This window comes from Aulonocara sp. 'chitande type north' Nkhata Bay, linkage group LG7, assembly GCF_057382095.1.
Source record: "Aulonocara sp. 'chitande type north' Nkhata Bay isolate Kocher_YH1m ecotype deep benthic linkage group LG7, A_spYH_male_GT1.1, whole genome shotgun sequence".
NCBI classification, from domain to species: Eukaryota; Metazoa; Chordata; class Actinopteri; order Cichliformes; family Cichlidae; genus Aulonocara; species Aulonocara sp. 'chitande type north' Nkhata Bay.
This window is the reverse complement of record NC_141350.1, coordinates 11168212-11190967: the sequence shown is the minus strand read 5'-3', so window position 1 is coordinate 11190967 and position 22756 is coordinate 11168212. Positions and strand designations below refer to the sequence as shown.

Genomic DNA, 22756 nt, shown 5'->3' with positions numbered 1-22756 from the left:
TTTAAATAAAAAACTTACATTAGCACTTATTTTGACTTTAACTGTCCTGCTTCAACTACCTGCAGTGGAGATGTAAAAGGTCTTAAAAAAAGACATAAAAATTCATAGTGAATGTTTCCTGCTATTGAAAATAAAAGCAAAACTGGCTCCCTTGAGTACATTACATAGTGTTCTAAGCATTATTTATTGTAATACTTTTATTATTACTTCCTTGTTATACTGATGTGTAGTCAGTCACACGAATTGTATGTATCATGTGTATTTTGGGGCAGTTTTTAAAGAGCAACGTATTGAAAAGCGGTTTTATTTTTGTATCTCACTGTCCAATCCCTCACTAGTTTCATGCAACTCAGTAAAGACACAGTAGCGCTGAATTAAATTGAGTAAAAAAAAACAAAAAACACCCAAGTGTAAAAGTTGCACTTTTTGAGCAACATGGTGTTTCTGGATTCGCACTTAATGTATATTAAACTTATTCTGCAACGCTGTGAAAGAGTAAATGTCACATGTTTATATACAAACATTTAACAAACAGTAGTTTTTATGAATACATTTCAACAGAAATAATCAAATTACAACAACACACAAAAGGTGATGCTTACAGAAACAGGTAAGTTTGTTTTATTGCTATTTGTCAAGGTAGTTTTTTTTAATACTGCTACATTTTCTTGGATAAACACAAAGCATCAACCTTTATAATCTCTGTCTTCTATTCTTTTTCTTCCACTCTCTAGGTGCAGTGTCTGGACAGACAGTCGCATTTGGTTACAGACAGAATTGTGTGGTGGCTACGAGTGCCATTGGCACACATGACAGGAACGTTGAGAGGCTCTGTCTCTACCGCAGCACAGCAAACGCACTCCTGCTCCACAGCAGCCCTCTGCAGGGAGTACATGGACTTACTGCGACATTTGCCCTGACAGACAGAAAGACAGACAGATGGAAGGGTACACATAACAACAGGGAGACAGAAAGGACAGGATGGTGAGGGACAGTGTTACGATTTCACTCAAATTTGCAGGTTAATCCTACAGGGGAAAAGATTTAATCATTCTTAAATGTGTGTGCGTGTGTGTGTGTCTGTGTATCTTACCTCACAGTAGTACAGGTCTATCTGGTGCTCTGATTGGCAGTCATCCACCTTGATGTAGTCGAGCCTTCCCACTGTCTTTCGGCACTCTGGCTCTGTACCTTTACACACACACACACACACACACACACACACACACACACACACACACACACACACACACTATTGTTAAGATCCAAATAATTTAAAAAAAAAGATAATTTACTGCTCTTGCAAAGGGAACAGTTCAACTCACACGTCTCACAGCAGGTTGTTCCAATTTGACTGACTTTTCCCTGGGAAAGTAAAAACAGGAGAGACAATGTTATCATACATTCCTGGGAGAAAAGGTATAGATAAGGGAATACTGTGCGCTCAATGAGAGCTTTACCCCTTGGTCTAAGCAAGCTTGGCGATTAAAAGACGGGCAGGCTGTCACTTTGGTCTGCAGCACAAGATTTCCTTCACTATTCAGACCACATGTATATGAGGTGCAACCATTCTCGCTCGTCGTATTGACCTGAAAGAACACGATTCATTCTTACAGTATGTAGCCACAAACAGTACGACTGGCATGAAAGAGTATTATAAGCTATAGCACTGCATAGAATAGACAACAGAAGTTGTAGCGTGGTATCATCTTGTTTGCATAGGACTTACTTTCACACTGATGAGTTTTCCATCTGGTTGTTGAACGAAGCAGGCGGTGGGAGCACATCGACCACAGCAAGTACCTTCCTCCTTCTCCAGAGTGTACCCCTAAAAATGTGGAGGTTAGTTTTAAGTGTCCATTAATGTAAAAAGACATTGGGAGTTTACTACTGCAAATACAAAGACATAAGATACCTGGATTTTGTTTTCTAAATAAAAAACATCTTATTTACCTTTGTGAATAAAGTGAATCATGGAAAGATGATGTGGCTACAGTTTAATGATGAGCAGGGAAGGAATGCGAACAGACAATTAAGGAATGTGGATTTGTGATTGTATTAATCGGTTATGATGAGGATGAGAAATGACAAGAGTTAAAACAGACAAAATAATTTGAGGATGGCTACCATGGGGCAAGAGGGACAGCTTGTTTTCCTGCAGGACAGTTCATATTTCCTGATTGGACCATCCACTATCCTACACTGACAGCGTGTACACGCATCAACCATCAGCTGCTCCCCTGCCTGTACAAACACATATACAGTATATCAAAATAAAACATCATTTCCAAATGTCTTTTTTTATACCAAGGCAGCTACTACTTCTCTGAATGACTTACCCCTATCAGCGTGTGGTTGAGAACACAGGCGTTCACAGGAGCTGCAGAGAGAAAAGCACAAATAATTTCCACAGTCGTTTGTTAAAAAGTAATTCAATCCCCAGTTTGTGTAAGGTCAGATCAGGATAACAATCTCTGGGATGACACCAGAGTCATCTGTTGGACATAAACTGCAACTGCAAGTTGTTATGAAAACACTGTGTGGATGATTTGACTGAAGGGAAAGTTAGATGAATGCAAGCTTGATGATTCATGCATCGCTTGCGAGCTAAAGGGCAGTTTCCTAACCCGGTGCACTGGATTGTCTGTGTGCCTTCTGAGTAAGTCTATGAGTGTATGTGTGTTTACCACAGTGGCAGCGGGGGCAGCAGTCCTCGGTGTCACAGCGTAACTCAGTCCCCAGTGGGCAGGATGGAGTATCCGTAATCGAGCAGCTGACATTTGAAGCAGAGATGAACACCTCATCTCTGACTTTTATGCACTGATGTAAGACACATTTATTATCTGGAGACTTCCATCTGTCACCCACCTAAAGACGACACAGAGATGAGAATTAGATCGATAGAAAGATGAATGCCTTCTTATGTGAGGTAGTAATAAATTTATATGCAGCAGTGAAAAAATAAGACAATAAAAAATAAAGTGAAAGAAACGACAAAAAAAAAAGACTTATTTTTTTGCAGTAGGGCAAATACTCCAAATACAATGGCTTGCAAAAGTATGAACTTATCCACATTTTGTCACATTACAGCCACAAACATGAATCTATTTTATTGGAATTCCACGTGAAAGACCAACACAAAGTGGTGTACACATGAGAAGTGGAACGAAAATTATACATGATTCCAAACATTTTTTTACAAATAAATAACTGAAAAGTGGGGTGTGCGTAATTATTCAGCCCCCTTTGGTCTGGGTGCAGTCAGTTGCCCATAGATATTGCCTGATGAGTGCTAATGACTAAACAGAGTGCACCTGTGTGTAATCTAATGTCAGTACAAATACAGCTGCTCTGTGATGGCCTCAGAGGTTGTCTAAGAGGATATTGGGAGCAACAACACCATGAAGTCCAAAGAACACACCAGACAGGTCAGGGATAAAGTTATTGAGAAATTTAAAGCAGGCTTAGGCTACAAAAAGATTTCCCAAGCCTTGATCATCCCACGGAGCACTGTTCAAGCGATCATTCAGAAATGGAGGGAGTATGGCACACCTGTAAACCTACCAAGACAAGGCCGTCCACCTAAACTCACAGGCCGAACAAGGAGAGCGCTGATCAGAAATGCAGCCAAGAGGCCCATGGTGACTCTGGACGAGCTGCAGAGCTCTACAGCTCAGGTGGGGGAATCTGTCCATAGGATAGCTATTAGTCGTGCACTGCACAAAGTTGGCCTTTATGGAAGAGTGGCAAGAAGAAAGCCATTGTTAACAGAAAACCATAAAAAGTCCCGTTTGCAGTTTGCCACAAGCCATGTGGGGGACACAGCAAACATGTGGAAGAAGGTGCTCTGGTCAGATGAGACCAAAATGGAACTTTTTGGCCAAAATGCAAAACGCCATGTGTGGCGGAAAACTAACATCACTCTGAACACACCATCCCCACTGTCAAATATGGTGGTGGCAGCATCATGCTCTGGGGGTGCTTCTCTTCAGCAGGGACAGGGAAGCTGGTCAGAGTTGATGGGAAGATGGATGGAGCCAAATACAGGGCAATCTTGGAAGAAAACCTCTTGGAGTCTGCAAAAGACTTGAGACTGGGGCGGAGGTTCACCTTCCAGCAGGACAACGACCCTAAACATAAAGCCAGGGCAACAATGGAATGGTTTAAAACAAAACATATCCATGTGTTAGAATGGCCCAGTCAAAGTCCAGATCTAAATCCAATCGAGAATCTGTGGCAAGATCTGAAACCTGCTGTTCACAAACACTGTCCATCTAATCTGACTGAGCTGGAGCTGTTTTGCGAAGAAGAATGGGCAAGGATTTCAGTTGCTACATGTGCAAAGCTGGTAGAGACATACCCTAAAAGACTGGCAGCTGTAATTGCAGCAAAAGTATTGACTCAGGGGGCTGAATAATTACGCACACCCCACTTTGCAGTTATTTATTTGTAAAAAAATGTTTGGAATCATGTATGATTTTCGTTCCACTTCTCACGTGTACACCACTTTGTATTGGTCTTTCACGTGGAATTCCTTTTTTTTTTTTTTTTTTTAAATTGATTCATGTTTGTGGCTGTGATGTGACAAAATGTGGAAAAGTTCAAGGGGGCCGAATACTTTTGCAAGCCATTGTAGCATTAATGAATAACATGTACACTAGGTTTGATAGTGGTACAAAAAGGAGACATGTTGTACGGCTTTATAGAGAATAGCAGGATGGATTTCCTGAAGCATTCTTTATGGCAGTCGGCTTTAATAAGTCCGGTGGAGAAGGAGCTCTGCTGGCTCTCTAGTGGACTGGAGTTGGTGCAATGGGTTGTCAGTGATGGAGAGCAGTTTGCTGAGTGACTTCTTGTCCCTCACTGACTCAAACACTTTGAGATTCATAATTATGCAGCAATAATTATTTGCACATATCCTTCAGGCATGTCTGATTTCTACACACACATACTTGTCTAAGCTTTCCACTGATAAGTGTGTCCCCTCGCATCTCTCCCCCTGACTCCACACAGCTGGTTGGTGTGCACTTTCCACAGCACTCTCCTTCTGATGAAGTGTATGTTGAGCCCTGAAATACATATTAAATATATATAGGAATGTATCACTTTAGAAGCACAAGCTAAATATGCGTCTTTGGTGTCTCTGTGAATCTCACCAGAGGACAGGCCCGGTCACAAACAGGCGGTTTGCACTGTGCAACATGGAGAGACGTGTCTTTGTCCTGCAGCTCGGTGCAGATGCACTTCTCACAACCTTGCTCCCATTCACTCCCCACTGAGTGAACCACTCCACCAACCACACACACCTAGAGACACAGAGGACATAAAGCTTGCAGGACAAACAACAAACATATTGCACTCAGATTTGAATCCAAAAATACACTCACCTTGTCTGGCAGGCAGTTGGTTTCTGTGCACCCACAATCGTTGGTAGTGGAGGACGTGATGAACCCAGTGGGACAGGTGTGGGTGGAGTTTTGGCAGCTGCAGTCACATTCAAACACGTCGCAGCACTTTGTCTTTCTCACCGACAGATGGCGATGTGGTGTACAATTGGGGGGAGCTTGAAGAGGACACTCTTCCTTTTTGCACACTGAGACAGAAAAAGAGGTGAATACGGCTGTGTCAACATGCGCTCTGTTTCATGACTATGTGTGTGTTTACCCGTGGGGCCGGAGCATCATAGAGAATGTATTAATGACTTACCACACTCGTGTATAGGCTGACATTCCCCGGGGTTTTTCAGGACCACAGTCTGACCGTCCTCACAGCGGGGAACCTCAGGCAGGTAACAGCTCACTAGATCACAAACTGGAAAGTGACAGCATGGCTCAGTGTGTTGCAAGTTGGACACATGATATACATTTGGTAACACTATCCAACAAAGTATAAAAAAATGAGGATAGATACTGGGGAATGAATTAGGAGTAACTATGTTATTAGTTATTAGGAGTTAAAGTTGAGCTATTTGGACCATAATAATTTAATAACTACACTGAGTGACTGACCACACAGTATAGTAAAGCTGCTCCTTGTTGCAAATAGAGACTATCCTTTTTTACATACCACACTCATACTCTGGGCAGCACTTGGACTCTGTCTTCTTTCTGAGGACCTCACAAGGTCCACACACTGGAGCTACAAACAGACACACATGATTAATTTAAAAAAGATGGCAGTTTTTCTTCTTCTTCTTTAGTAACACTACAAAAGCAGACGCAAAGAGCATAATGAGGAGCAAAAGAAGGGTTTCTGACTTCTGACATCGTTGCAGGGCCGGTCAGTGCAGTTGATCCGTTGCTGATCCAAACACATGCAAATCAAACATGGGTTCTCTTCTGGTACCCAACTCTGCATATACTGTACAAACACAGACAAAACCAGGCTCGTGTTGTGAAGTTGGTCATATTAGAAATAAACACTAGAGGGCAATCAAATCACATTTTAGTCTCTAACCTGTTCTCTAAGTGTTTGCCTGATAGTATTCCAACAGCATATGTGTTTATTTATTTTAACTAAGAACTTGATTTTGCGTCACTGCTTCCTAGCAGATTCAGTCACACTTTTCTTGTTTTGTGCCTCACCGTGTATGTGTGCCCATGATGGTCAACACACTGTCCACATGCTTCTGGCGGTATACACCGTCCCTGATTCAAAACTGTGCCTTCAGCACAGAAACAGCCTTCAGTCGGCGTGTCCATACAGGATGACTCGTTACTCCTAGCAACCGACCAGTCGCCTGGCAATGACTGTATGCTACCACAGTCCTGCACGCAACCTGTCCGACATGAATCATACTCCATGGAACTCGGGCACTGTAACGCTGCAACACAGAACAGTGTTAAGTTTAGATCTAGGCTCAGGTGTTAAAATGTTTTCACTGGAGTAGAAGATAAACTCGTCTGCAAATCAGAAAATTACTCACGGCAGAGGTGAGGGCTCCTCCAGTCCACACACACACCTCTTTGTCTACAGAGGCGTGCATAGGCTGAAATGAGCTCGCACACATCTGACTCCTCACATGCCTGCTCTTCACACTTGGTGAGGAAAACCTGAACGGGAATATATGCATGGCATGGTTCGAACACCTCGGAACGTAGAGCTTGACATCCCATCGCCGCTCCAGATGCACACACCGCCCTTCGTCTTGGCAGGCACACACCGTGCTCTACAGCTACAGTCCAGTCTAAGATGAAAGCTGGTTGGTCGGTGGTCGAGGTGCCATTGCGTAAAGAAAGGACATTCAACTTCTCCTCCCCACAGCCACCTGATAAAACAATATTTGGGGCAGTTATCAGAATAAAAAGACAAATACAGAAAGCCACTGGGTGAGACATGCTGACTTTTGTCATATATTTGACAAATGTGGGCTCTTAATATAAGTTACCGCAAAGTCCAGCAGTGTGCCCCGTCGTAGTGGAGCTGAGTAATGTGATGGTAAACTCATTGCTCTGAGGTGTGAAACTCAGAACGTAGCCATGATCCGATTTCAGCTGCAGCATCACTCCGCCATAACGCACCAGCTCAATGCCAGAGTGCCGCCACGGCAGTGCAAGCTCTTCCTCTCCAATCATGGCCTGCTCAAATAAACATATGCAAAATAAATGAGCAAATCCTTACAGTTAATGCAGACTTCTTAAACATAACATATATCATATATCTTACCGTCATGTCATCCTTCAGCAGCACCCTATATGAGCCATGGATCACCTCCATGGCTTTCATGCAGACTTGGTGGTAGTTTGCCGAGTCTTGGCAAGGTCCAGTGTGGAGTTTGACCTCTGACCCTTCACTGGAGCCTCTGCTGACAGTGAGAAGTGTATAGGAGCACAAACCCTCCCCATCCAGCCTAAGTGCCAGGCCATCAAACCTCACTACATGGTTGGTGGAGCTGCCCATACACATGCCTGTCAATACATTTGAGGCAGGAGGGAAAACATGTGTTTGTACAGGAGCCAGAATCTTGTGCTCTATTAACACTTAGTATAAATAGAAAGGAATGTTAGCTCCCAGCATTCATTGTTAACAGCAAGTACACAAATAGTCCACACTTTATATAGATGGACTAGACCTAAGAGGCTATTGGATCCTTTGGATGTACGTACAAGGGCATTCCCAGTGGCAGTTGCAAGTCTCCTGGACTTTAACAGGTGGCATGTTGTTTCTGCAGGCTGGAGGCTCCAATCTGTCACAGCTGACTTTGTGATTCTGTACTGTCACCGCCCCACTGGGGTGGCAGAGGAGGGAGTGACAGCCATCCTCCAGCAGCCATGACTCACCAGGCTAAGGCATGTAGAGAGAAATGCACAATTTGCTAAAAGTAAATCTTGTAAAAGGTTACATTAATGTTGTATCTAGCAGACAGTACTCACCTTTCTCTCATTTCCATTATCATCAACACACACTCCTGGTGGACCAGCTAAAAAAATACATACAATTTTAAAATAAATAAAATATATATATAACAGAGCACATAACATTTCCATTACTGTCAATTTCTATCATCGCTATGTAATGAAGATTTAATGTATGTGTCTCTGCCTGTAAGCACCTCTGCAGATTCTCTCTGTGTAACTCCTGTCCAGAGTCAGCAACATCAGTAACTGATCCATGCTGTTCAGATGGAGAGTGTTGTCTTGGTTGCCCTGGCGACCAAGCACTCCAAGTTCACTCTTGTCATAGTCTGGTCCAATCCCAATTGGGAACACTGATACACCTGAGGGAAGACAATCTTATCAGTGAAGCTACACCGCAGCTATAACAGAGGAAGATGAAGGATGGAAACATACCAACTGAAGTTTTTACTGAGGTATCCAGTGTGTTAATGATGATTTAATTACCTGCTGCCAGTGCCTCATTAGCTGCTTCCCCGACATCATCAGTTGATTTGTCCATCACCAGCATCACCACAGCCTTGGCTACACCAACTCTTCCACCACTGATTGGTGAGATCGATGTCTGCACAGCAAATCTCAATGCAGACCCTGCAAAAAGTGAGAAAAATGACTGCATGTGATTGTGCATCTGTCTAAATATGTGTGCATATTAGTTTAAGCAAGCTCCTTTACCTAGTTTAGGGGCTGCAGGAGTCCTTGTAGTAATTCTCTCCACCATCCTCAGGAGGTCTGATTTGCTCTGTTGATCACTCCATAGGAATTCTGCTGTGTTGGTGTCTCCATACTGCACAACACTCACAAGAGTGCCACTGAGCCCTGCACACATACAAACACAGAACTCACTGTAGAAAGGTGCTTCTTTAATAATTTAAACATGAGTAATATTGTTCTTTCAAGGTCAATAATGCTAAAAAATATATATATGATTTGATCTAACACGAATAAACTAAAGCAATTTAGTAACTGTATTGTTCTCATGGAAATCTGGTAAATATCAGTTGGGGAAAAAGACATACTTCAATATTTTTCTTAGAGCCTATTTGGCCCTTAAACATGCTGCATTTCTGAAGAAAAAACCCCCTGCTAAAAACAGTGATTGCAAACTAAATTAATAACAACACACCAGTGAGAAAAATCTGCATATAAGAGCTGCATCACACCTACCTATGTCAGCATTACTGATAAAAGCTTTAACAAATGTCTTCATGTCCTCAAGCTGCCCTCCAGACTTCAGCAGGAACAGCACATCCAGAGGCTTCTTACATGGCACTGTGCAAATATAAGACTCCAAGTTAATATAGACTAAGAAATCCCTGAGGACTGTTTGATGAGAATAAACATTTCTGTTATGGTACCTGAGACTGGCAAGCTGGCATGTGTTGGGACAACTAGTGGTGGCAGTGTTGGTGAGCGGGGTCTGACTGTGGTGCGTGTGATGTTGACTATGCGGTGGACCACGCTAGACAGATGGCTGTAGTCCTCCACCATTAATGGACGCTGAGGAAAACTGAACTGAATCAAGTCCATTTCTTGTATCTTTGGTCCAACACCAATGGGATACACATGAGTCTGGACGCTGGTAGATGGTGGGCGCGTTACTGTGTCAGTTGGTGGGTTTTCTGTCACAAGGAAAACCAGCTGAGGTGGGGTTGGACGAAGAGAAGGCTGGACCGTAGCCATTTCTTGAAAAGTGGTAGTGATAGCTGCTCCAGTGTTTGTCTTACTACCACCCCTCCAACGAACCTCCCTCAGGCGTTCCAGCAGGCGGGTTCTGTGCTGCCTTATCTCCCACCGACTGATCTCCACAGTGACTGTCACTGAGTATTGGATCACAGTGATGCGAATCAACTCCTCCTCCTCTGTCAGTTTTGTGATAACTTCCTCCAGGAAGAGGAGCGACTTGTTAAAGTTTATTTCACCAACAGCATCAGAGCCTTCTATGATAAATGTTACATCTTTGGTTGGAGAAAGAACAGATGGCGATGTGGTAGTGGGCGATAGGCCAGACGGTGCTGTAGCTTCAGGAGTGTTGGGGAGGCGCCGTGTGGGTTTTGTCTCCAGATGAAGAACTGGGGAAGTGGTGGTCGTGGTCTTTTGAGGTTTACCCACTGTGGTCTTTGTTGCTGGAGGTTTCACCACCTCGGGCTCCATTCCTAAGGTGCAGAGGTAATCTGTCAGCTCCAGCAGCCGATCAGGCAGCTCACCTGTGCTGCTCAGCACATAGGCCCTGTTATCAGGATTGGCCTTGGAGATTTCAGTAATTTGTGACATATCTACCCCAGGACCCAGTGCCACTGTTAGGGTGGTGATGGCCTTCTTTCGGAGCATCTTTACAATGGAACGGATAGGGCGAGGGTTGGGACTAGCAGCCAAGATAATGGCAATGCGGCCGGCATTCTCACGCTTGTTCTTGTCATAGATGTTGATAGCCAGATATTTGACGGCCTCATCCATGAAAGCGGCATCTCCTCCTGTGTAATGAAGCTCACGCACAGTCTTCTTAAATATCCACTTCTGAACCTAGAGGCATAAGAGAGGGAGGAAAAATAGTAGATCAAGTATTCACATGTAGACTTTTACTATGAATCTGTTTCAGTGAGCCAAAAAAGCTGCTTTTTACCAAGCTTGATTAGTCATCAGCATTATTCAATGCATCCACTTGCTTCCTGTTGCATTTTAGTTTCCACTTTTTTGCTGAATTTAGAAGGCTGTATATACGAATTTATGTTTTTTTAGTGTATTAACTCTGACTGGATTGATTACAGCAGAAATAACACTTTAAAATCTTTTTCATTCTTATTTTACTCAAACATGAATTACTGATAGTTAGAACACCAACACAAACATGTGTATCACATGTTTCTGTATCAACGCAACCAAAACTCATGAACACACCAAAATTAAACTCCTTACAGACAGATTTTGCAGATATTCCATATTTTGTGCAAAAATACCCACTTGCTGAGTCACACGTGCGTGCAGTGTTTAACTACCTGCAGATCATATGTTTTGACTCCAGAGTGGTAGAGTAGCACTGTTGCTCGAGTGTGAGCTGAGCCCATGCGGAATCGTTCAACCACCCCAAGTATGAACTGTTTTGCAGCCTCAAATTCATCTTCAGTCAGAGCTTCTGATCCATCCAGTAAGAATGCTAGGTCCATGGCACGGTCACACGTGCCCTCAGGCATCAACGTGGTGAAGGGAATTGTTGTGAAGGTGCCATAGGTGGGCGTCGGTGTGGGAGTTGTGAACATGGTGGAGGAGGCACACGCTTCACAGCTTAATGTGTTTTTGTCACAATGACTATAGTAAAGAAACAACAAAGCATCATGAAATATAATTGCAAAGCATTCATCACCAAACATTTGGTTACCAGGGTAACCTCGGTTCTATGTAAGCCAAGCCTGGTGAGAAGCAGAAAACCGAAATATTCAAACTCATAAGGAAATGTTGTGATGAAGTATTACCATATCCTGCACTGGTCGGGGTCATTGTGATTCAGGATGACCTTGTTCCCATGGGAGATTCTTTGACCCTCATGCATACACACCTGACAATGAGAGGGTTCAACACATCGCATGGCCACCTCATCCAGGAGTTGTCCTAAGAACATCAAAGTCAGTGTAAAAATCCCCACAATATATTTTTGTCCCGTTACATTCGTGCGATATATAAATCCTGAAAGCATTCATTTAGTGTTTGTTGATACCTGGAGGGCAGTAGGCATGGCAGCCTTCCACACATGTGAGCGAACACTGGAGGGGATCTGGATGTTGGCAGGTGACTGGACAGGCAGGACCACAGGTATTGTATCTCCACTGACATAACTCCTCCCCTACACCTGGGATTCTAGGATTCAGCTCCTCACAGCTCAGTGCTAAGGAATCAGAACATTGTAGCATGCACTTTTCAGTCATTTCACTTAGCTACAAAAAAATAACTTTATTATTATAAAGATAACTTTATAATAATTGTGATATTAGACTACTGATAAAAATGTGCAATCTGCATTCTGATATTCTGAGTAAAATCATGACTTTTAGCACAAAAAACTAGATGCGACTAGATGGGACTTCAATTATTTTTGTTAGTTTGGTCAAGCAGTTATGACTTGTGTTTTTTATATCATAATGAATTCTTCATACTCACGGCAAAGATCATTTGATCTCCAGTTGACGAATACACCACTCTCTGAGCAAGCCTGTGCATAGGCGGCAATAACATCACAGAAACACTGGCAGTCACCCACTGATGGGCACGAGCATGCTGCCTCCACACACATCTCTACATAAGGCTCTGCATCCACCTACAGACACACAGGCAAAGGTAGAGGGTAAAGAGTATAAACCCAAAGCATCTCACTTGATCAGTTAAAGTTTGCCTGTAATTGCTCACCTGACTGTTGCATTCTTTAAAGAGGGAACCAGTGAGGATACGGCACGACTGCTCCACTGTTACCAGTTTGACAATGTTGTCGGTGCAAGGAGCAGGTATCTACACACATAAAATAAAAACAGCAAATTGGTGCGACATAGTTTATCTCTTTGTGAATTTTCTTGTAGAATGTCTCTATCTATTCTGTGCCAGTGCACTACTGAAATATATGCAAAGAACTGCAATCGTCACCATACTTGATTTCATTGTAATAACATAAAAAATGTATGCGAATGATTCATTTTAGTTTTACACTACTGTGAGTTGGTTGCCTGCAGAGATTTTCAAGTAGATCAGTCACTGTGATCTAAATATATTTTTAATGTTTCTCGGTGGGATATAATGAATAACGCTGACAATGAAAGAAATCTAATTTTCAGCCCTGTAAGCCCACAAACAGTCCTGGTGAAGTACAATGCTCAGAGATAGATCTAAATATTAGAAATCATCCGATATAGGATTTTTAAGCTACTGATAGTGACATATTTTTTCTTTTAGACACACAAAACATCAGCAGATTTTCCTAACATTAGTTATGAGTAGAGAGAAAATATAAATTTTTCCATTCAGCAAGCCAGCCCTTTAAGTCTAGACTTTACCTTTGTGAGATCAGCACAGCTGGGAATGACCTTCCAGGAGTTCCCAAAGTGTGAAGAATCCACCTCTAGTTGGTGGTTACTGCTCATCAAGTCGTTGTTTACATTCCCATCAAAGTTACCACACAAGCCGCACACCCGACCCTACACGCAATAATATTTAATATTTTATATTATGACTAAAATGAAAAAGATTCAAGCGGTCACAATTAGTCATAATACATCAGTACCCTGTATTCAGGTGAGATGTGAACCAGGAGGCGGGTTCCCATATCCCAGCTGAGGGAAATGTGTTTCCCCAGCTGCAGAGTGTAAAAGTGACCAGATCGGACAATCTCCACCTGTGAGCCCTGCGGCACCGGCCTCTTCATCTTCACCTGAAAGACAGAAAGGTCATCATTACAGGTGCATTTGGGATACTGAGAGGTCAAGTCTCAAAAGCTTACAACTTGACTAAGTTCGTTTGCAGAGTGTCTGAGTAAAGCAGGACACAAGTTATAAATGTACTTGTGTCCTGCTTTACATTACACTAAAAAAACTTTTAGTTGAATCTAACTGCTGAAATATACAAGGCAGTTTGTGGTTTTGCATCAAACTGCATGTTTCTACTGTACTTGAGCCCTCAAGGGTCTTTAGACAACATGTCTCATTCACACAAGCACCTTGTTTTTTGGTGTTTAAGTGCTTTGTATACTGTATACATATATACTGGAGCAGCCAGAGCTCAAATCACCAGTCTTCCGATTTGTAGATGACCTGCTGTACCTCTTGAGCCACAGCCTGTCATGATTAGGCTGTGTGCAGGCAGGATGAGGACCCAAACGCAAACTCACGGGAAAACAGGACTGAACTCAAAATACAGCTTTATTGCTGACAGAAGATGAAGGCGATACAAAATAATATGAACCTAAACTGGGAAGTCATAAAGGAACTGACTCACGAGGAGACACACGGAGGGGCACACAGTCATGACGGAGAACGCGACACTGAACTGAGGGGGACGCAACATGACACATACTGACGATAGACTGTCAAAGTAAAACAGGAAGTACACAGAGGTTCAAGAGAGAGAGAGCACAGACATAACGGGCTGGGGAAAACATGGAATAAAACACAAGGAGGGGAAACGAGGGTTCACAGATACACAGAGGGGCACACAGGGGGTAATCTTAACAGAACAACCTAGGAACCAAGGCATAAATAAAGAACAAAATACAAAACACACGAAAACTAAGAATACTGGGCCAACATTGCCCAGGACCATGACACAGCCTCCACTAATAATTGTACTGTTGAAATGCCTAAATTATAAATATAATGTTTAAAAGCCAAACATCTAGAATGAATTTTGTGAATGAATGAATATCAGTCTTTAGATAAATATTCAAGTAAGTTAACGTTAACAACATATTTGGTTAATAGCCTCTCTCGAGAGTAAAGACATTATTTCAAGTTTTACACTTTTTCACATGTTACAAGATTATAAATCCATTTGGACTTTGCACTAATACAACAAATCACTTAATAAGTTGCATGTGTTGATGTGAATCAGTATAAATGAATGTTTGTGTGTTACCTCTCCATGCTGCATTATTATTAACCCTCCCTGGTAGAAGATTGTGACAGCTTTTGCACAGCGGTGTCCCACAATTCCACAGGCCTCGTTTTCCACCAGCACCCTAAAGGAACCGTCTTCCCCACTACACATATCCTATTGATATGTGCAAGTAGAGAAAGATAGGACAGGACCTGATTAACAAAGAGTGCATGTACTTCATAGTCTGCAGTTCACTTTGGCGCCCTTTTTGGAAGTCCTTCTCAGTCTCTTACCTGGACTAGGACATACTGGCAGAGGCCAGGGAAAGAGTACTTTAAGCCATCAAAAGTGATGTAATGCCCTTCCCCCACGGTGCGGCACACACCATCACACACTTTCTCCGTGCATTGCCACTTTCTGTTCTTGCACACACTGCAAAACAGGACACCTGCTAAGCAAACACAGTAGAGGTATTTCCTTTAATGGACAAATATATTAACAAGCATTTTACCAGGTGTTGCAATCCACAGAGATGGTCTGTCCTGTTGCATATGGCCTGTTGTTATGGTAACAGGGACACTGCTCCGGTGTAATGCATTCTCTGCGGTGACGCACCTGAAATCAGCTTGATTAATCAATCAAATCACTTTATATGTTCACTTTGTTACTTACAGCATGCACACAACATAACAAACCACCTACAGTGCCAGGTGGACAGAGGCAGCCTGGGATGCAAGCAAGACTGACACAAGGCAGATCCAGATTTTGGCAGGTTCTTGCACACTCCAGACCCTTTTCTCCTGCATTACACTCTGCGCGAATGAGCGGAGGAGGGCACTGTGTTGACCGACGCTCTGGATACATAAAAAAACGAATTAATTAAAAAAAAAAAAAACAATCAAGCAAGCTTCATGACAAAAATCAAACATTTGCCCGAGACACACTGATCAAGTTGTTCAGGGTTCAACTGTCAAATGAGAACTATTAATGAGAACTGCTTGTTTTTTACTAGCCATTATCATGAAAAAGGTTCGGGAACTGAAACACTCAGTTATACCTCTGGATGGTGCTGGGTCATCATCATAGAAGAGGTCAGAGAGCAATGAAGACGTTTCAGTGGAGCTACACCGCATGGAGCCCTTCTCACAGTAGCTGCACTCATAAGCAAAGACAAGATGGCAAAAATGATAAAACAGTAAACCACAGCAGCTGTTTAGAGTTTAAAGTTCTGCATAAGCATGCATAGTCACTGACCAAATACTGTTGTGATCTGCATAGACATCATCAGGCTGGTAGAGCTGTCCATCATGCAGGCAGGTGCACTGGTCAGCCGTCACACATTCACCTGAGGAACTCAGGTACTTCCCAGTGGGACAGAAACAGCCCTCCTCACACACCCTCTCCCCCTCACAGCCAGCCTCAGCGCCAGACAGAGAACCACAAGTCCGGTCACACACACTCCCACATGCCTCATACACCTGTCCTCCTGTGCACTCCAGAGCTGTGAACACCATATCAGGGAGGATTAGTCATTTATTCTCACTAACCCATTAGAGATATTGCACTATTGAACTGTGCAGCACTAATGCACAAACCGGGTCTGAATGGAAACATTATCAGAAAATAAATAGCACTCTCACGTAATCCACAAAAATCTGAAACTTAGTGGTGAAAAACAATGTCATATTTAGTTCTTAAATAATCATAATAACCACAAAAATATATCAGGAGAAAGAAATGGCACCATTTGAGGAAAGAAACATTTTGCCAACATGGGGGAGGATATATTCTGCTTGCTGTAGCAGACAGTGGCACAGGAAACATTGCACAGGAAGAGGAAGAATAGTTTCCAGTAAAATTCCGCAAATTCAGTCAAGAAACCAAAACTTAAAAAAAAAACATGATGTCTACAATAAGACAGTAATCCAAAGCAGTCTTCAAATTCACAAAAGTCTCAAGATTTTAGGGTGACCCTAACATACACATAAATGAAAACCATAGATCCGGCAGAGGACATGCTTGTAAAATTATCTAAAAATATTACAGAAAATGAAATGATCTATAAATAAAAATGCATACAAAATGATTCTAAATAAACCACAGAAAGAGCCAGAAAGAAGAAAAAAGAGAGAGAGAGAGAGAGAGAGAGAGAGAGAGAGAGAGAGTGTGTGTGTGTGTGTGTGTGTGTGTGTGTGTGTGTGTGTGTGTGTGTGTGAGTGAGTGATCCAATCTAAAAGTTACCACAGAGCGAAGGAGACCTCCAGTTGAGCAGCACTCCTCTTGCTGAGCAGGCAGCTGCATAGGCGGACAAAGCCGAGCAGAGGCACTCCTCACCGTCCCCACACGCACACACATCATAACGACAGAACTGCTGGAACGGACCGGGATTCACCAGAAAGTGGCACGGACTGAACACGTCTGACATCATCACTGCACACGCCTCTTCTGCAAAGCGCACTGGTATCGAGGTATCGTAAGATTAGTGTTAAGTCATTACTGGAGTGATGTCTGTCTGTGTGGGTTTATATACCTCTTTTCGGATTAACGGCACATGGATCAGTTTCAAATTTCTGAGTGGATTCACAGTCTCCATTGATCCTCCAAGCCTGGCCAAAAGAGTGAGGACTAGCCTCAACCAGCCCAGAACCAGTCAAAAAATCATCACCTTGGTTACCATTGTAGTTACCACACAGTCCACAGGTCCGGCCCGCCCATTGTGGACCCAGCTGTGGAGGCAGACAGAATTCAAGATAGTTTTTTCCCCATCTTTTCATACAGGGGTTATTGAAAGGAAACATCTTTAAGATATACAACTTCTTTAACCTTTAAAAGCACACGGCCCCGCCCATCCCAGTCCAGACGAAAGTCCTCACCAAACTTTACACGTACTGAAGACTGAACAGATCTCTGGATATGTAAACGGCCTGTCAAATGACACACGTAGAAAACTGCCTGGTTAAAATCAGTTAATATTAATGAACGACTCACGCAAGTACTCAGCAGAGCTGTGCTGTTAGAGCTAATGTGTTGCCATTCTGAAATCTGTCAGAGTGCTTCTCTCATATATGGATAACCATCTTACAGGTATATTTACTTAACTTATATGCATAAAAGGTCATTTAAATGCACTTTAAAGTAGCATACCGTTATGCATTGGGGTCTGGATGTTCATGCTGTTGACAGAAACAATTCCTCCATGCTTCAGCTTGACTGTCATGTCCTCCAGAGAGGGCAGACTGAGAGTCACTGAGCGTGTGCACACAGCATCCTGATCATCAGCGCACTGAAAGATAAAAAGCAACCTAAATGCTGTAAATGATGAAAAGCCGGCAACACGGGAGTGACAGAACGCTAACAGGGTCATTCTTTGTGTAATTGTGTAGTTAGTGCAAGAACAAATTCCAAATTCCAAATTTATATTATATTTTGCATTGAAAACCAAAGCTCACTTTTACCTGTACATTTTCAATTATGATAGAAAACTCATTTTGTGAGCAGTCCTTTGCCAGCAGATACTGGCAGTGGCCAGCAAAAGTGAAGAACTTGTTGTCAAAGCTCTTGAAGTGAGACTGGCCAACAACCAAGCATTCACCTACACACCAACAACAAGGATATGACATCAGAAATGAGGATTATATTTCCCAAACGAAAGTATTAGTGAGTGTGTATTATTGTTCATCTCTCTCACCAGGACAGCCTTCATTGGTGCATTCCCATGAACCGTGACGACACACACTGCACAAAAGAGACATTTGTTTGAAGGAAGCATATTTTCTATGTAACTATTTCTGTGTATTTGCGCCTGCACTGCTTTCTCACCAGGTGTTGCAGTCCTGAGAGACCGTGGCTCCTGGTGGGAAATGTTTTCCCATGTGCGCACAGGAACACTGGGATACCTCAACACAGCGATTACCATCCAAAACCTTGCCAGCTGAAACACACATGCATGCCATGTTACTACTAGAAACAGTAAGACGGAGACAGGAGAGAGATATCGTGAGCGAGGGGTTACCAGGACACGTGCAGCCATCAACACACTCTTCCTTGCAGACCTCCTGGATGTTGAGGCTATGGCAGGTTGTAGAGCAAGACTTGGTGCATTCACTGTACTGCATGCCAATTGGACATTTGGGGACTTTACACAAAAGAAAAGCATATATAAATAATGCATGTCATGTTAGAACCTGCTGTTAATTTTATAGAACTAATAAACTAATAAACTCACAGCACTGGCTTTCCTGCGACCAGCCGCGAAGAAGTATCCCATGAGCGTGGCATGTGCGAGCATACTCCAGCAGGATTGGACAGTAACAATCTTCGGGCCCTGTCTGATCACAGTGACAGGCCTCCTCCTGACACAGCAGCAGGAATGGTTCGGGAGAGACCAAGTGGGCGCAGTGGAGAAACACACTAGAGGTCTGCAACACGCTGCAGCTGGACAAAATCTACACATAAGCACAAACAGGCAGAAAATAAGTTGTTTGCCTCTTTTTAGGTCTAACAACCTGTGCAGCTGAATAAATGGGGAATAGAAACCATGTCTGAAACTTCATCAGAAAATATGTTAAATGCCAAAAAAAGAGGAAGAGTGGATTAACATCTGGTGGGTGAAAATTGTGAAAATGGCAATATCATAATGATAGAAACTGAGATTTTGAATAAAAGTGAAAGAATACATATTCATCAGTTTTGTAGTGAACTGAAGGAGATGCTGATAGGATCCTATGGTTTCACACTAACATGAAATTTGTACAGTTTTCTCACATGTGGGTGTTTCACATGTGCAAAATGTTCTTTCAAAATCCAACTGTTTTTATTTCGTATCTGCTCACCCACAAAGACTGCACAGGCTACAGAGTTGCAATCACACCTGTCAGATCTGTCCGCTTACCAGCTGTTCGTTTTTTTTTTTAAAGAGACTGGGCTGTCGTCCCCATTTGAGCATATTGAACCTTAATCCTGTGTATGAAAGCCAAAATGCCTTTATAAAAAAGAACAGATGTATTAAAAATGCCAAGTCTTTCTAAAATCCTAAGTCAGAGATCTGATACAATATGAGACATTTAAGCACAATTTATACCTTTGTCGAATAAAAGTTAAAAGTAGAGATAGAATAGTAAATGAGACTAATAATATGTATTTGGACATCAACCAAAGACAATGGGGGTTATAGTTGGCACTTTAACTCCAAAACCCACCTGATTTTAAAATATACATTATATGTTTGTAAAGAAAAATGTTTATTTACAAATCTTTATGAGTTTCTGTGTGTGCAAAAAAATATAACCTATTGCATATTAACAGTAAAAGAAACAAAGACAAATTAGAGCATAATACACACAAAGAAATATCAGGTGCTTTGTTAGGAAGTGAACCACTGTAAAATACCTTTTTTATTGTGAGGAGAAATGTACAAAGCTTTTATTTAATGACTTGTGTCTACACATCAGATATCATGACACGCCTACTATCTAAACGTGCATTTGTGTTAACTACCCTCTCACCGTGGAAGTTTCTTTTGTTGTGTTACAGGATTTTGATGGATTTGACACACGCTGACAGGACTGATCAGCTCCCTTCACTGCCCACGAATTTGCAAAGTCATAAGTGTCCTCTGTTAGGAATCCTGAAAAATACACAGGCACGCACAGACAGAGAGACAAACAAGTTGACAGATTTGTTCTTAATCTCATCCTACCACAACTGTGTCTTTTGCTTTCTTTTACTTTATCTTTTCCTGTACTCGGTTGTTCCTCTTCCTGTTGCTGAGTGCTGGTGACTCAAATCGTTTCCTCTATTCCAGTAATAATAAACTCTCCCTAGTTTCACTCTTCTCACAGTTGCATCTTGTGGGCTGTATAGCACGCACATACCTTCCTGAGCAGTATATTCATCGGCAGTCATAGAGTTGAAGTTGCCACAGAGCCCGCAGGTGTGGTTTGCATGGCGTTTGGTCAGGGTCAAGGCGATGTTGGCAGCATTATCAATGGTGACAGTGAAGCCAAACTCCTCACTCCAGAGCTTGTAAAAGCCGAGCTCTGAGCCCACAAACACAGAGTGAGATGCATAGGGCAGTGACAGCCTAGAAAAAAAAGACGGCATAAATCAAGCTCCTGCAGAAGCAAAATAGCGAGGAGCTTTCAATATTTATACACACAAACTTAATGCTGAATGACAGCGCTAGTGTGCTACCTTTTTTCTCCTTGTGAGAGCCATCCGTCTACAGAAAGGTGCAACTCAAAGACATCCCCCAAAAATAGCGTGACTCCAGTTTTTTTGCCATTTTGAAAGTCGCCTGCAGATCCAAAGCACATTTTGAACACACTGTTACTACTTTGTACCACCACCATGGCAGACTTCGCCAAATAAGACAGAAAATTAAAAGTGAAGATGACTTGTAAACAGTTTCCAAAAGCCAACATATTGCATCAACGAGGCAACAGTTTACACACTAAACTACACAAGATAAGCCTGGCACACTATTAAAATTCAAATCTTTTTCTGAATCTCTTTATTGAATTTGAGCGTGACTCACCCAGCAGTGTGAAGGAGTGGTGGTTGCAGTCCCCAGCCAGAAGGTAGCTGCAGTCTCCAGGAAAGTCATACAAAACACCATCGAATGTGTGAACGTGGTGCCGTCCAAACAGACTGCATCTCCCTGTCATGCTCGCTAGACAAGCTGAACACACACAAACAGAGTACACAGATATGCCGATGTGTGCTGAAGAAGAATTATAAGAGATTTCATATGAAGCACGCAACATATGTCACTTTTTGGGTGTAAAGATAGAAACGAAACTGGATATTCTCCAATATAATACTCACAGGTCAGCTGCAGGAAAACCCAAATTCCTCGCAAATATCTCTTTATGTAGTCCTGGAACACATAAACATATATGCTTTCATTTTCATCACAGCTTAAACTAATATCTTTATTGTCTGATGTACAAAGATCGTGTTATTTTGTGTGCGATGTTAGGCCTGCTTCAAAACCCCTTTTTTTTACTTCTATAAACTCCAAGTACTCATACCTCCATGGTTCCAGACTCCAGAAACAGCAGACACTATCCCAAATCACGACGTTAAGACCTCGCAGAGTCCGGACATTATAAAGTAATGTGATGGTCAAGCATTGGCTAAACTAAGAAGAATTTCAGCCCCACTGGAAGCTCAGTTTTATAGCAAAGACTGAACCCAACCCAACTTTCATAGGCTTTCTCTTAAGTCCACTCCCCTTGCCAGGTTCAGACAAGAGGGAAAGAATGCCTTTCTGTCCACAACTTGGAGCCTGCAGACTGACACCATCAAACACACTCAACGGGACAATGCCAGGATATGCCCACTGATCGCCTGGCTGAGTGATTAGTCTACACATACGTATCTGTATCGGTGCCAAGCCAAACAATCCTTTTGGTAAAAAAAAACACTTACTAAAGCGATCTCACGCAATTACACTGCTTCGATAGTGTCACATGCACAAACACACTTGTCTTAACGGCGCCAAAATTACACACACATATACACACACGCACACATAATGGGAACATGTGATGATCAGCACTCTCAGGTGGAAACTTATGTTGTCTCTGGACAAAGCTGAGGAAAAAGAAGAAGAATATGTTTGGTGTTTTCAGATTCACAACCTGTATCACAATGTCACAAAAATAAGTATTTATATAAGTATGAAGCAAGCATAAAGTAATTATAAATAAGTAAATAAGAATTCTGCAGACTGAGGCTGTTTCTTTTGCTTTCACTCTCTTTATGTAACTCTAGGCTACTAAATACGTAAT

At 42.4% G+C, this 22756-nt stretch overlaps 1 protein-coding gene across 1 annotated transcript; it reads right to left on the bottom strand.

Annotated features, from left to right (window-relative positions):
* Positions 1-288: 288 nt before the first annotated feature.
* On the bottom strand, positions 289-22190 carry vwf (von Willebrand factor). The gene is made up of 53 exons (XM_086298568.1): positions 21995-22190; positions 21789-21840; positions 21499-21642; positions 21156-21258; positions 20837-21045; positions 20468-20589; positions 19189-19408; positions 18976-19098; positions 18783-18894; positions 18652-18698; positions 18419-18555; positions 18108-18246; positions 17787-17887; positions 17494-17689; positions 17205-17420; positions 16218-16464; positions 16021-16115; positions 15666-15817; positions 15475-15578; positions 15257-15395; positions 15003-15137; positions 13657-13803; positions 13430-13570; positions 12792-12890; positions 12546-12702; positions 12106-12273; positions 11864-11999; positions 11390-11699; positions 9752-10916; positions 9561-9665; positions 9069-9212; positions 8841-8984; positions 8552-8716; positions 8373-8419; positions 8106-8283; positions 7666-7907; positions 7388-7577; positions 6926-7267; positions 6585-6823; positions 6258-6360; positions 6067-6138; positions 5707-5811; positions 5388-5593; positions 5157-5306; positions 4953-5069; positions 2688-2868; positions 2340-2380; positions 2128-2244; positions 1730-1828; positions 1461-1589; positions 1326-1365; positions 1094-1191; positions 289-916 (listed from the first exon to the last, which is right to left on the bottom strand). Exons 1-53 carry the CDS (start codon positions 21998-22000, stop codon positions 731-733), a joined length of 8562 nt encoding a protein of 2853 aa, XP_086154694.1. The 5' UTR covers positions 22001-22190; the 3' UTR covers positions 289-730.
* Positions 22191-22756: the final 566 nt, after the last annotated feature.

What these genes read in the sequence shown, in the direction of transcription:
- vwf (XM_086298568.1), bottom strand. An exon ending in CCAACTGCCTGCCAGACAAG is followed by an intron (nt 5,307 to 5,387) that starts GTGAGTGTATTT and finishes CTGTGTCTCTAG; the next exon opens with GTGTGTGTGGTTGGTGGAGT. An exon ending in TCAGTGGAAAGCTTAGACAA is followed by an intron (nt 2,869 to 4,952) that starts GTATGTGTGTGT and finishes TGTCGTCTTTAG; the next exon opens with GTGGGTGACAGATGGAAGTC.